Source organism: Austrofundulus limnaeus, unplaced genomic scaffold (genome assembly GCF_001266775.1).
Source record: "Austrofundulus limnaeus strain Quisiro unplaced genomic scaffold, Austrofundulus_limnaeus-1.0 Scaffold118, whole genome shotgun sequence".
NCBI classification, from domain to species: domain Eukaryota; kingdom Metazoa; phylum Chordata; class Actinopteri; order Cyprinodontiformes; family Rivulidae; genus Austrofundulus; species Austrofundulus limnaeus.
Genome location: NW_013952520.1, coordinates 586140 through 597928, shown reverse-complemented (window position 1 = coordinate 597928; position 11789 = coordinate 586140). Strand labels below are relative to the sequence as shown.

General features: G+C 38.2%; 1 protein-coding gene across 1 annotated transcript in view; it reads left to right on the top strand.

Annotated features, from left to right (window-relative positions):
• clint1a (clathrin interactor 1a) overlaps positions 1–11789 on the top strand; it is a 16278-nt gene that overhangs the window by 1792 nt on the left and 2697 nt on the right. The window contains exons 2-11 of the mRNA XM_014014689.1: positions 2340–2444; positions 3601–3697; positions 3863–3971; positions 4298–4462; positions 4596–4779; positions 6936–7152; positions 7248–7338; positions 8087–8146; positions 8601–8896; positions 11120–11303. Coding sequence (XP_013870143.1) covers positions 2340–2444; positions 3601–3697; positions 3863–3971; positions 4298–4462; positions 4596–4779; positions 6936–7152; positions 7248–7338; positions 8087–8146; positions 8601–8896; positions 11120–11303 — 1508 coding nt within the window. The remainder of the gene's footprint in view (positions 1–2339; positions 2445–3600; positions 3698–3862; positions 3972–4297; positions 4463–4595; positions 4780–6935; positions 7153–7247; positions 7339–8086; positions 8147–8600; positions 8897–11119; positions 11304–11789) is intronic.

The following is an 11789-nucleotide window of genomic DNA, read 5'->3' as shown; positions in this document are numbered from 1 at the left end:
ACAGAGTACAGACCAAAAGTTTGGAAACACCTTCTCATTCAAAGAGTTTTCTTTATTTTCATGACTGAAAATTGTAGATTCACACTGCAGACTTTAAAACTATGATTTACCACATGTGGTATTATATACTGAACAAAAAAGTGTGAAACAACTGAAAATATTATATTCTAGGTTCTTCAAAGTAGTCACCGTTTGTTTTGATTACTGCATCACACACTCGGCATTCTCTTGATGAGCTTCAAGAGGTAGTCACCTGAAATGGCTTTCTTTTCACAGGTGTGCCCTGTCAGGTTGAATAAGTGRGATTTCTTGTTTTATAAATGGAGTTGGGACCATCAGCTGTGTTGTGCAGTAGGAGGATACAGTGCACAGCTGATAGTCCCACTGAATAGACTGTTAGAATGTGTTTCATGGCAAGAAAAAAAGCAGCTAAGTAAAGAAAAACGAGTGGCCATCATTACTTTAAGAAATGGTCAGTCAGTCCGAAGAATTGGGAAAACTTTGAAAGTGTCCCCAAGTGCAGTCGCAAAAACCATCAAGTGCTACAAAGAAAGTGGCTCACATGAGGACCGCCCCAGGAAAGGAAGACCAAGAGTCACCTCTGCTGCGGACGATAAGTTCATCCGAGTCACCAGCCTCAGCAATGGCAGGTTAACAGCAGCTCAGATTAGAGAAAAAAAAATATATATACACACACACATTCAATTAAAAAGAAAATATTTCAAAAATAAAATGTGATGAATGGAATTTGCTAAGTTCATGTACAGCATCAGGGGAAATGTTTTGCCGCAGTATTATAGCAGCGGAAATTTGTGTGATAGTGTGTCATTGTGGGAGCATCACAGCTTCCGTTTGATCTGACTGATAAGTACAACAGCTGCCGCCTCTGTAAAGAGATAAAACGTTGCATCACTGCATCGTGTCCTCTAGTGGTTTTCTGTCAGACRTTCGAGGCTTCTTCATTCTTGCACCTTGAGTTTTTAACATGTTACTTTACAAAGTACGAACACTTACAACTAAATAAAACTGAATAAAACATAATGGCTTCTTTTTCAAGTCTTGTCTAGATTGAATGAAATGTTGCATGAGCATTATGAGATTTAGGGCTGTCTTGTCTTGGACTTCTCAGTAGTTCATGTTCGCTTCTGTGAGATGAATTATAAAAATGCAGTAATAGTTTCTAAATACATTTTATTTTCATCAGCCTAACATAGATCCTATAGAATAGTTATCTACTAGAGTGATAAATGCTGCTACAGCTTAAATGCTTAAATGGCCACAAATCTCCTATCTGCTTTTAAGAGGCTCTACATTTCTTTGCTGATGTGGCTGCGAGGCACACATGAGCTTCAAATTCTTTGTTCGCCCCACCCTGAATAAAGTTGTGACAGAGCTTGATAAATAATCTAGAACAAGATCTCTGCTTGGGTTTGGGTTAAACTATTTAAGTTGTGAAAGAAACCATTTTAATGCAAGYTAAAAGTTGTGGCTCACGTATTGTTTACGCAGGTTCTGAACACAATGCTTTAAGCGTGGATATGCCTCTTTTGTGATGCAGACCTTGCAAAAATTTGGCAGTGATTGTGTCACAAGGAGAAATTGGCAGTCTATCTTATTTCCAGTTTATCCAGTTTTTTTGGTCCAGACACCAGGTAATGAAATAACTCAATCTCTTTTTACAATCAGGAAAAGTCCTATTGTGTTTCAAAATCTTGTATACAAAGGTGTTTTTGCCAATTAATGCAAACAGAAAAACATACAATAATGTACTGTAAAATCTCCAACACTTCATATTTCTGCAACATTGTCTTTTTTTTCTTTTTACTTTGTGCACTGCACAGTCTAATCAATATTGGATGTCAAAGTTAGACTTTTTTTGTTTACAATACCAAAAATGTGGTTTTGAACAAACATTACACAGTAAGGTAATGTTTAGTTTATTTATTCTTTGTAAAGAAAAAATAAGAGTTGGTTTAGAAAAAAAATCTGTTAACCTGCAGTTGTTTGGTAATTCATGTTACGGCTTTCAACTCGAGTTCCTTTATCCTTATTTATTTTCAATGTGAACAGGAAAAACCTCATCTGCAGACAGAAGAAATKATCATTTCAGTTTTCATTAATGTATTTGTATGGTGTCTAGATTTGCATTTGCTTGTTTAGTCCCTCTCTCCTGTTATTGAAAACACTTTCTACTGTGTTTCTAGCTTACAAATTGACTTGGGTGTGGCTGTTCTGCAGGAAACTTGCATTCATATTACCCATGTTATTGGTTTCGCCACATTCTGAACTCAAACACTGCTTAATTTAAGCTGCAATTTTGTTGTTGTTGTTTTCTATAGAACCAATGTAGTGATGAACTACTCGGAGGTGGAGTCTAAAGTCAGAGAAGCGACCAATGATGATCCATGGGGACCATCAGGACAGTTAATGACTGAAATTGCAAGGTAAGGAGAAAAAAATCATGTCCTGCTGAAAATCCTCAATATGGGTTTGTAAACAGATAAACCACAGTTGGTCTTATACATCAGTTTACAAATCTCTATTTCTCGTTGCCCATTTTGTATCTCTGTCTTTAGTTTTTTGACCACAGTCTTTTTATTTGACCCTAATCAAAATTATCTTTTTTCCAGAATTCTGTACTTTTTTTTTTTTTAGCTAGAATCTCCTTAACTATTTTTCACTGCACTCATGTTCATGATGCAGTCTGTTCTTTGCACAGTTCGTAAAACATTTGACTTTATAATGAACATAGAAAATTATTGTGCTGTCACTGATAGATTATGTGACCAAGAGACTGTGAATGTGTATAAAAATTCCAGAATTTAGAGTTGTAAATAAGAGTATTTTATGTTTTCCTTTGCMCCTTATTCCTCCAAGTGTCTTTGACACTTGCCACACCAGCATTAAAAATAGGAATCAATTCTTAATGTTCTGCTTGGTTAAATAAAGGTTTGTTTGTTTTTTAAACTTTAGAGTTGTCTGATGCTGCTAGATTGCTTTTTACTTACTGACACTGGGTGACAACTGGATGCTTTCAAAGGACATTTACTTGTAGAAGTCCATAATTTTTGTATTGTTTTAAAATGAATCAAAAAGCACATTGCTGAATTTTCAGAATTTGGGTAATGGTGTTAGGAAGTTAGTGACATAACTTTTTTGAATGGCGTGCACACTTAACTCTGCCTGTTAGGATCTACTTTTAGTCTATGAACAAATTTATTAAAAAAACAGATTTTTTAAAAAAATATATCAGTTTAGATCTTGTGCAGACAGAGGAGTACAATGTAAACAACAACAAAAAAATCACATGAACCCTTTAAATGGAGTGTTTTTTAAATGCAATATTCAGTATGTATTTGTAGACATTATTTACTGTGCCAGAGTTAGTCTTTGCAAACGAGCTGAAGAAACCTTCAGTACCAAATTCATATAAATTAAGTTCCCTCTTGTGGGCTGTTAATAAAGAAAGGTTTGCACCAAACTTCAGTGGGTGTCTCTGTCCATTTGTCAGTTTATATTTATTGCACGTGAAACATTTTCTCTACTAAAAGACAGTGACTCCCTGTTTTCTGTTCTTTTGTTGAATGTTTKTATAAACAGATCCACCTTCATGTATGAGCAATTCCCAGAGGTGATGAACATGCTGTGGGCTCGCATGCTGAGGGACAACAAAAAGAACTGGAGGAGAGTCTACAAGGTCAGTTACAGGAACAAAATCCATTTGCTTAATGGTGACACAGTACTGCTTTCAATGTGTGGTACAGTTTTGATGAAGGTTATAAAAAGTGAAGTCAGTCTTGTTGGAGGAAGAATCGGTTCAGTGACATTCTGCTTCAACTGCTGTTGGGCTCTTCTTTTCCAGGCCCTGCTGTTGTTGGCCCATCTAATCAGAAATGGATCAGAGAGGGTTGTAACCAGCGCCAGAGAACATCTCTATGACCTGMGATCATTAGAAAGTTACCACTTTGTAGGTATGGTATCATTTTCATATTTATCCTGACTTAATGTTTTTAAACTAAGTTACTGATGTGTTACTCTGCACATTGAGACTGCAATAATGAGTGTTTCTGAACTATAGCTTTAGTGTAAGCTAAATGGATGTGTGTAGCACTGTTTAACACACACTCACACTCTCACACTGCCCTAAGGCTGCTTTCATTCTTTTCAAGTATGTGAATATATTTAAGATTCCAGTAGGGACACTCAGCTGTTCCAAGATGTTTATTCACGATATTTAACATTGCAGTGTGTGATTTCATCACATTATGTTCCTTTTGTCTTCTATCTTTGTCTCCAGATGAGAATGGGAAGGATCAGGGTGTAAATGTGCGTCAGAAGGTGAAGGAGCTCGTGGAGTTTGTTCAGGATGATGAAAGGCTTAGAGAAGAACGAAAAAAGGCTAAAAAGAACAAAGACAAATATGTTGGTGTATCCTCTAACTCTATGAGCTATAAAGGTTACTGTAAGTAATATCAATATATTTACTTCCCTGCACTGTACTTACTTGGATACTTGTGATGTATTTTCAGTTTAGTAGTGAAAATCACAGTTGACTATTTCTCCTTTTTCCTTTTGTTGTAATTCCTTGTCTTTAGCTGGCGACAGGTACGACTCCAGCGACAGTCGAGGAAAGTGGGACGATGATTGGGACAAAAGTAAAGGTCCTTTTCCCTTCAGTGAAAAGTTTGGGGAGATTCGGGACACAATTGGTAGTACCATTGATGATACCATAAACAGGTTCAGGAAGAAGGACAGAGATGACTCACCAGACCGAATCAGGTAGGAGAAATTTGGCGTAGTATTACCTGTAGTTGTAAATATTGTTTGTTTAAAAACAAAAAAGCGAGGTTGAAATAGACATTTTTCGTCACTCTGACCCAAAGAGTTTTGCTGAAGAGGATTTGTTTCAGTATCGTAAAAACAGCAGAAACAGGCAAATGGCATACAGTGACCTTAACGACTGGCTGAGTGGTTAGAATCGTCTTGTGGGTTGCCGGCTCGAATCCCCGTTCCATCTACCTCAGTGATTGATTGTCCAAACACTTTACCTGTCTTGCCTACTGGTGGTGGTCAGAGGGCCCAGTGATACCAGTGCAAGGCAGCCGCCTTGCCTTGTTTAGTGTTAAAATCTTTGTGCTCACTGAATTTAAGAGGTTATTCATTTATGCACATCATTCTTTAAACAAATTAAACATGTCATAGGTTTTACTAACCCACTAAAGGCCTTGAAAATTCACTGAGACGATGCGCTCAACTAGATATGACCAAAGATGTAGAGTTTTGTCTTCTTCACCAGAAATTTCACGGTCAGATTTTAGAGACTATAGAGGTTATGTCATCACAGACCTCCCACTCTGACAGTTTATGGGACTGTATGAGCAGCTTGAAAATGTAGGAAACTGAAATAAAAAGGGGAAATGCAGCTGTCTACATGAAACCAACTTGAAAATGTGTATTCTGAAAACAAAATCTCAGGTATTACCTCAAAGTATTTTTACGAAACAGTTAATCTCCATAGTATCATGAGATGCACAATGGATTGTAATTTCATCTGTGCACCAAATGCCTGCAAGACAAAAACTTGAAACCAAAACGGTCAGTCAAGTTCTTCTTGTCTTCAATGTTCCTGGCAAATTTGGATTTTGTGTCTAACCAAATTGTAACTGCCTTAAGGTGTTGCTTTGTGAATTGTTCCTGTGTAGAAACGGGTTCATATGAATAATAGGAAGTAACAGTTTCTGTTTTTAATGTATGTAACCCTCTTATGTGTTCAGTAGTTATCCAGTTATTTATGATGACCTCTTGTTTGTCCTCCAACCCTGTGACTAGCAGTAGGAGCCATGTTAATTGTTTCCAGGTGGCTCTGTGTAGAACAGTGATGACCATGGATTTCCCTAAGACTGAGACTGAAGTGAATGCTAAAAGTGCCACAGCTGTGTTCAGCATTTTTATTTAAATTTATTTTAGAATATTTTTCATTAGACAGTAGGGCTGGGCTAATTGATGGCAATTATTGATCGAGAAAAAATTCAGGTCGATCACGGTGATCAGCTATGAGCCTCTTACTTGATCAAACATGGCGGAAATGTGCGCAACAACAGCCAATCCACCTCCTGCTCCTCTTTCGTTTAAGTTGCTAAGGAAATGCAGACAGAATCGCAGAACTGACCAAAGTAATCCAGTATAAAACGCTGAATCTCACAGAATTCGCTTTTTGGCCGCTGTCACTTCCTGTACCTGCTGTTACCTGCTAACAGGCATGTGAGGTGTCCCCCCTCCGGACACACAGAGAGGGAGAGGGGGAAAAAGTAAAAGTGAGCCGCGATGCGCAGCTCGCTAAAACAAAAGCGTCCTCCAAAAATATGAAGTAGCATTTAGGACAGAACAATGTCCCAGCGGTTCTTCATTTATCTGGAGAAGAACGTTTCTGTAAGTTTTATCGGCACACCATCGATGGGCTGGATGCAACGTGAAGACCACTTCCTGTCTGAGTCACATCAAACAGGAGCTGAGAGACGCTGCAAACTCCTGAATGCTCAGAAGCTGGGAGTTTTTGTCGTGTGTGCAGAATCAGATATTCTTTCAGAAAAAATTAAACAGCGTTGTCCTTTGTTTCAAAAAGCTCTGTAAACAGGAGGGGGTGGGGGTTCCTTCCATAACAAAAGTAAATGAGCTTAGATCATATTCAAAGTGTGTACAAATTGTTGCTGTTTGTAGGGTTTATATTTCTTTATGACATATTTAATGGGAAATTCAATTCTAAAACTTTGATTTTTACAAAATCGTGACCTTTTTTTTGCCATATCGCCCAGCCCTATTAGACAGCCAAGGTGCAATAATTCAGTTCTTAACAATTTAATCTACCTAAAACAATAGTCCACAGACAGAGATCAGCTTTGCTTTATTATTTCACCTAACATAGTGATTTCTTCCAGTGACAATGAAGAGGACCGGGATCGTTCGTCTTACAATGGTCGGACAAAGAAAGAGTTCAAGGATGACGAGGAGACTGTTACAACCAAGAGCATACAGATTGTCCAAGCAACAGAAACAACAGCATCAAGAAAAAAAGGAATGCCGTCCAAAAAAGTGGACCTGGGAGCTGCAGCTAACTACACAGGAGACAAGAGCCCAGACACCACAGTCAGACAGGTAGCAAATGCTCATTTAATCTTATAAAATCATGATTTATTATTCTGGTCCTCTGTTTGCACTCATTTGTGATTTATTATCTTTTTTTCATCCAGACCCAGCCTGCAGCTGCTCCCCAACCTGCCAGCACAGGCCTAGCTGACCTATTAATGGTGGACACAACACCTACCCAGCCTGCTGCCACAGGTAAAATGTAACTAATAACAAGACTGAGGCATCTTGTCTGTCATCGTCTGCTGCGTTTCTGTGCTTTCAGTAGACAAATTAGTCGAAACTGAAAAAGACGAAGTAAAGAAAAATATTTTTTTAAATCTGCCCGACATACAGTATAAGGTCACCTGCCTGAAACAAAAATGTTCAAAATTTGATAAAACACAAGAAAAATGTGTACTACACAAATATTACAGGGTTTCTACAGCTTAAGGCTAATTTAATTTAAGATCTCTTTAATGCCACTTGAAATTAAACTTAACACCAACTTCACAAAGGGGCAAATCATAATCATCCTACTTACAATATGTTAATATTTTTAAGACCTCTGAAAGATTTGAAAGTATGTGTCGAACCCTGCAAAGAAACCACAACTAGTTGAAAATCTTAGGGAATCCTTTATTCAGAAAGAAAATCTAACTACAGACTCTTGACTCTGTTTGAAGTGATGCTGTTCAGCTGCTGATACCAGCCTCAGATTTTGGGGAAAGCAGGGGGAGGGAGTTGATGTATAGGAACTAACTCCACCAGATGTTTTTTGGAGGAGTCCCTTGTGAATGGAGAGGGTTAGCGCACTGAACAGATGTTTGGCTTCTTCCACCTTGCCGCTGCCACCACCTCTCCTCTCCCTCCTCTAACACTCCYGGAATGCTAACTATTCAAGAACCACACCTGGAATCTACCTGTTTAAAGCCGACTTGTTTTTGTTTGTTTCTCAATGCAGACTTCAGTGGATTTGCTGACTTCTCACCTGCTGCCTCAGCTGGACTGTCCTCAGGACCTGGTATGTTTCAGGAGGGTTTTTGTTAGTGTGTCTGGATACGCTGCCCTGTTGCAGTTGTACTGCTAGAATATTCAAAGGAATGTTGGGGGGGGGGGGGGGTGCCTGGCCATATGGAGCCTGCTACCTGCTCTGCATAATAAGAACAGACACACATCAACTCCTGTTATGRATGACAAGGAGACGGGGACAGGAGAAGCTGTTGGCGGGGGTGGAAGGAGAAAGCAGGCCGGGCCGGTTCAATAAAAATTTAAAGCGTGGCACTAGTGGTCACTGAAAATTCCTGGACGAAGCTAAACTCTGCTCACAAAATTTGGATTTTATTTTCACAAGTGCTTGTATAGATTCTGTATTTTGAATTTTAGAATTRCTTGTTGAGCTCCTACAAAAACAATAAAAATAGACCTGGATGGCAAGGATAGGTAATTGTTTGTTTCATTGTTTTTCTACAATGTAGCCCCAGCTATGACCTCGAGCACCAATGGAGACTTTGGTGAATGGAATGCCTTTCCTGGAGGTCAAATTCCAGCAGCTGTTCAGAGTGCTGACACAAGTGGAAATGACTTTTTTGGAGCCATGACAGCAGGTTCTCCCACTGCCCCGGCTCCAGCTCCAGCCTCTGGTCCCGCTTCAGCAGACCTGTTTGACTTGATGGCGCCAACTCAATCCATCACCTCCTCCCAGAGCCTCAATTTCAGCATGAACAGCACACAGAGCCTGAGCACCACAGTCCTTCCCCAGTCCATGTCACAGGTACGCTTGGCTGCTCTCAAACACACGAGCATTCTTTATTCATAATTAATTTAGAGAATATCAACGTTAAACTCATGTGTCTGGCATAAATGGAATACAGGTGGAAGCAAAATATCTGCAGATCATACTGCCATGTTGTCTTGTGTTCCTTCAGAGATTGTTTTTATGTTTCTGGGGGGTGCATCCTAAAATAGAGTTAACAATTTATGCAAAATCCTTCATTTAGCACGCTTTTATGCTTGTTGGCCACTTGAAGCATGTACTGTATATACTGCATCTCTTATACACCCATTCTCACACACCAGTCTTTAAATTTCTGTAAACACTGGTTCAGTGTCTTGCCAAAGTACTTCAGTATGTGTATAAGCTGGCRTTGAACTGCCAACCTGCTCTTCTTGAAGCTTTTATATGTTAACATTAGAAAACTGTTTCTTCAATCGGTAAGGTTTCGGTTATGTTATTTATTGACAAATRCAGATTGAAGAGTTTAAACATTTAATAGGAAGTAATACATATACCTGTGGATAGAAAAAAAACTAATAGTTAAGCTTCATTTTCTTGTCTTTAATTTAAGTGAACATAAAAGCARCTGATTAAAAAAACGTCAAGTGGCACAATATTGTGACGCTCCTACATTAGCAGTAAATATGGTGCAATTAGATTTTTTTTGTTTTGGACAGATGATGAGCATAGTGAGCATCCTGTTTGAAACAACAAGAAGCTGTCGATCTGTCACATGTTTGTGAAAATCTTTTYTAACAAGGAGATTCATGAGATCCTCAATAAAAACACTGATATCTGACTGTAATGGGTAACAAAACTTCTCAGTAGTTAAACTTTAGGGATTCAAGTTATCAACGGAGTTAAAGTCGATTGATTTTATTGATTGACGAACGATTAATTGATGAGCAGTAATTTTATTAAAAACCTGAGTTTTCTTTTGTGTTAAACTTGTACATGTTTATAAAATRTGACAAAATGCAAATTTTTTAGGTTGCTGAAAGCGGGAGAAAAAGGATGAAAAGAATAAAATATGTGAAACAATCACCATGAACAGCGAAATGTAAAACTATTATGAATTTATTATTTATTTTCTTCTTCCTGTTTATATTTGGTCAGAAAAAGACATCCAAAAATGACGCCATCACCAACCCGCTGTCTCAGCTCGTGTTGAAGTATAAGCCAAGCTTTAGTAATGATCATGAACACTAAWAACATCTTTAAGTTGGGAAACTGCAATGCTTCCAGTTAGATCTTTGCAAGTTGCTATGGTTRGAGTGTCCTTGAATACTTGTACCTCCCTCAATATTTAGTTTCTGTCAGATTTCTTGTAACTGGGTGAAGGTGTTTGTTAATGTAGCAACTTTGTTTTAAAATTACTTAACTTATAATRGTCAGAATGGCTGAACCCCAAGGCAAACCATGCTGTTAGTAGCAGGTAATTAATGTAGTCTGGTAACGTAAGAAAAATATACCAGCGTGTCTTCAAACAGATAATTATTTATTAATTATAACAAAGATCAAAGCTCCTTTTTTTTTTTGCTCTAACTTTAGCTTAATTTTGTTCCCTGTTAAATTCTATGACTGACAAGTAATAATGTTCAAAACCCTACTGCATCTTGACTTTGTTTAAATTCTTTTAGCACTTAATATAAACACAAAAAGTGAACTTGCCGCTTGATGATTGTTAAATGTGAAATGGGAAAAATTCCTCCACTCCAGTCTACGCTCCTTAGCCAGAAAGCTTGTGCGACAGAGACTTACGCTGTGAGTGAGAGACAGAGGGCCAAAATGATTGTGGCACATTAACGTTCAGCTTCACCAGATGCAAACCTCCCCCAGAGACCACCCACTCCTCCTGTTACTGACACAAAATGAAAAGAATGGGATGTGACTTTCAAGAACACAACAAACTCAACAAAAGCTTGCACATGTAGACTGGGGTTTTATGTAAAAGGGTTCTTGACCTACTTTAAAAGAGAACTTGTTCTTTGTTTTGCTTAATGACACCAACTCTGGTTTATCCAGTTGCTTTAGCAGATTTCTTCGACAGACTCGAAGGGTTAAGTTGGTCACAGTTGAGGTTAGAGGCCAAAAATACAGTTTTTCATCTAGACTTTTCAGTGTTGGAACTGTATACGTCTGTGGGGTTCTCTGGTATGAATGAGCTCTTTCTTTATTGTTGCATCAGTGCTTACATTCTTCTGTGTTTTCACCATAAAGAACATGGGGGGTCCTCTACAACCACAACTGGTGCAGCATGGAGGGCCCGCTCAAAGTGCAGGAGCCAAAGCATCTCTYCCGTCCACCTGGTCGGACCACTCTGTTAACATCAGCTTGGACTTTCTGGGCCCAGGCCAGATGCCTCCTAAGCCTAACCAGCCTAGTCTCAACACCCTCCAGCAAGGTGAGCTTAAGCAGTGACAAATTGTAGTATGTGGTTTTTTTTCTGTTTTTCTTTTTTACTCTCTAAAACAGGCATGGGCAATCCTGGTCCTGGGGGTCCGCAGCCCTGCATATTTTACTTGTTTCTCTGCTCCAACACACCTGATATGAATGACTAGATGATTATCAGGCTTCTGCAGTAYGGAGGACCAAAACTGACATAATTAGAAATAAAAGCAGAAATATATGAACCACTAAATAAATAGCCTTAATGCACCAATTAAATTAAAAAAGGAGAACTTTATCTCCTGTTTTATATTTTAATTGAATTTCATATTTATTTTTCCAGGTTAGTTCCAATAAATTAGTCTACACATTTGAACACACAGTTTAAATTTGTTTAAATATATATTACGGTAGTTGTTTTTCCTTTTACTTGTACATGCATTTGTGTGTCTTAAATGTTTATACTTAATTATTTTTATATATTTTTTTCCAACAAGTCTTT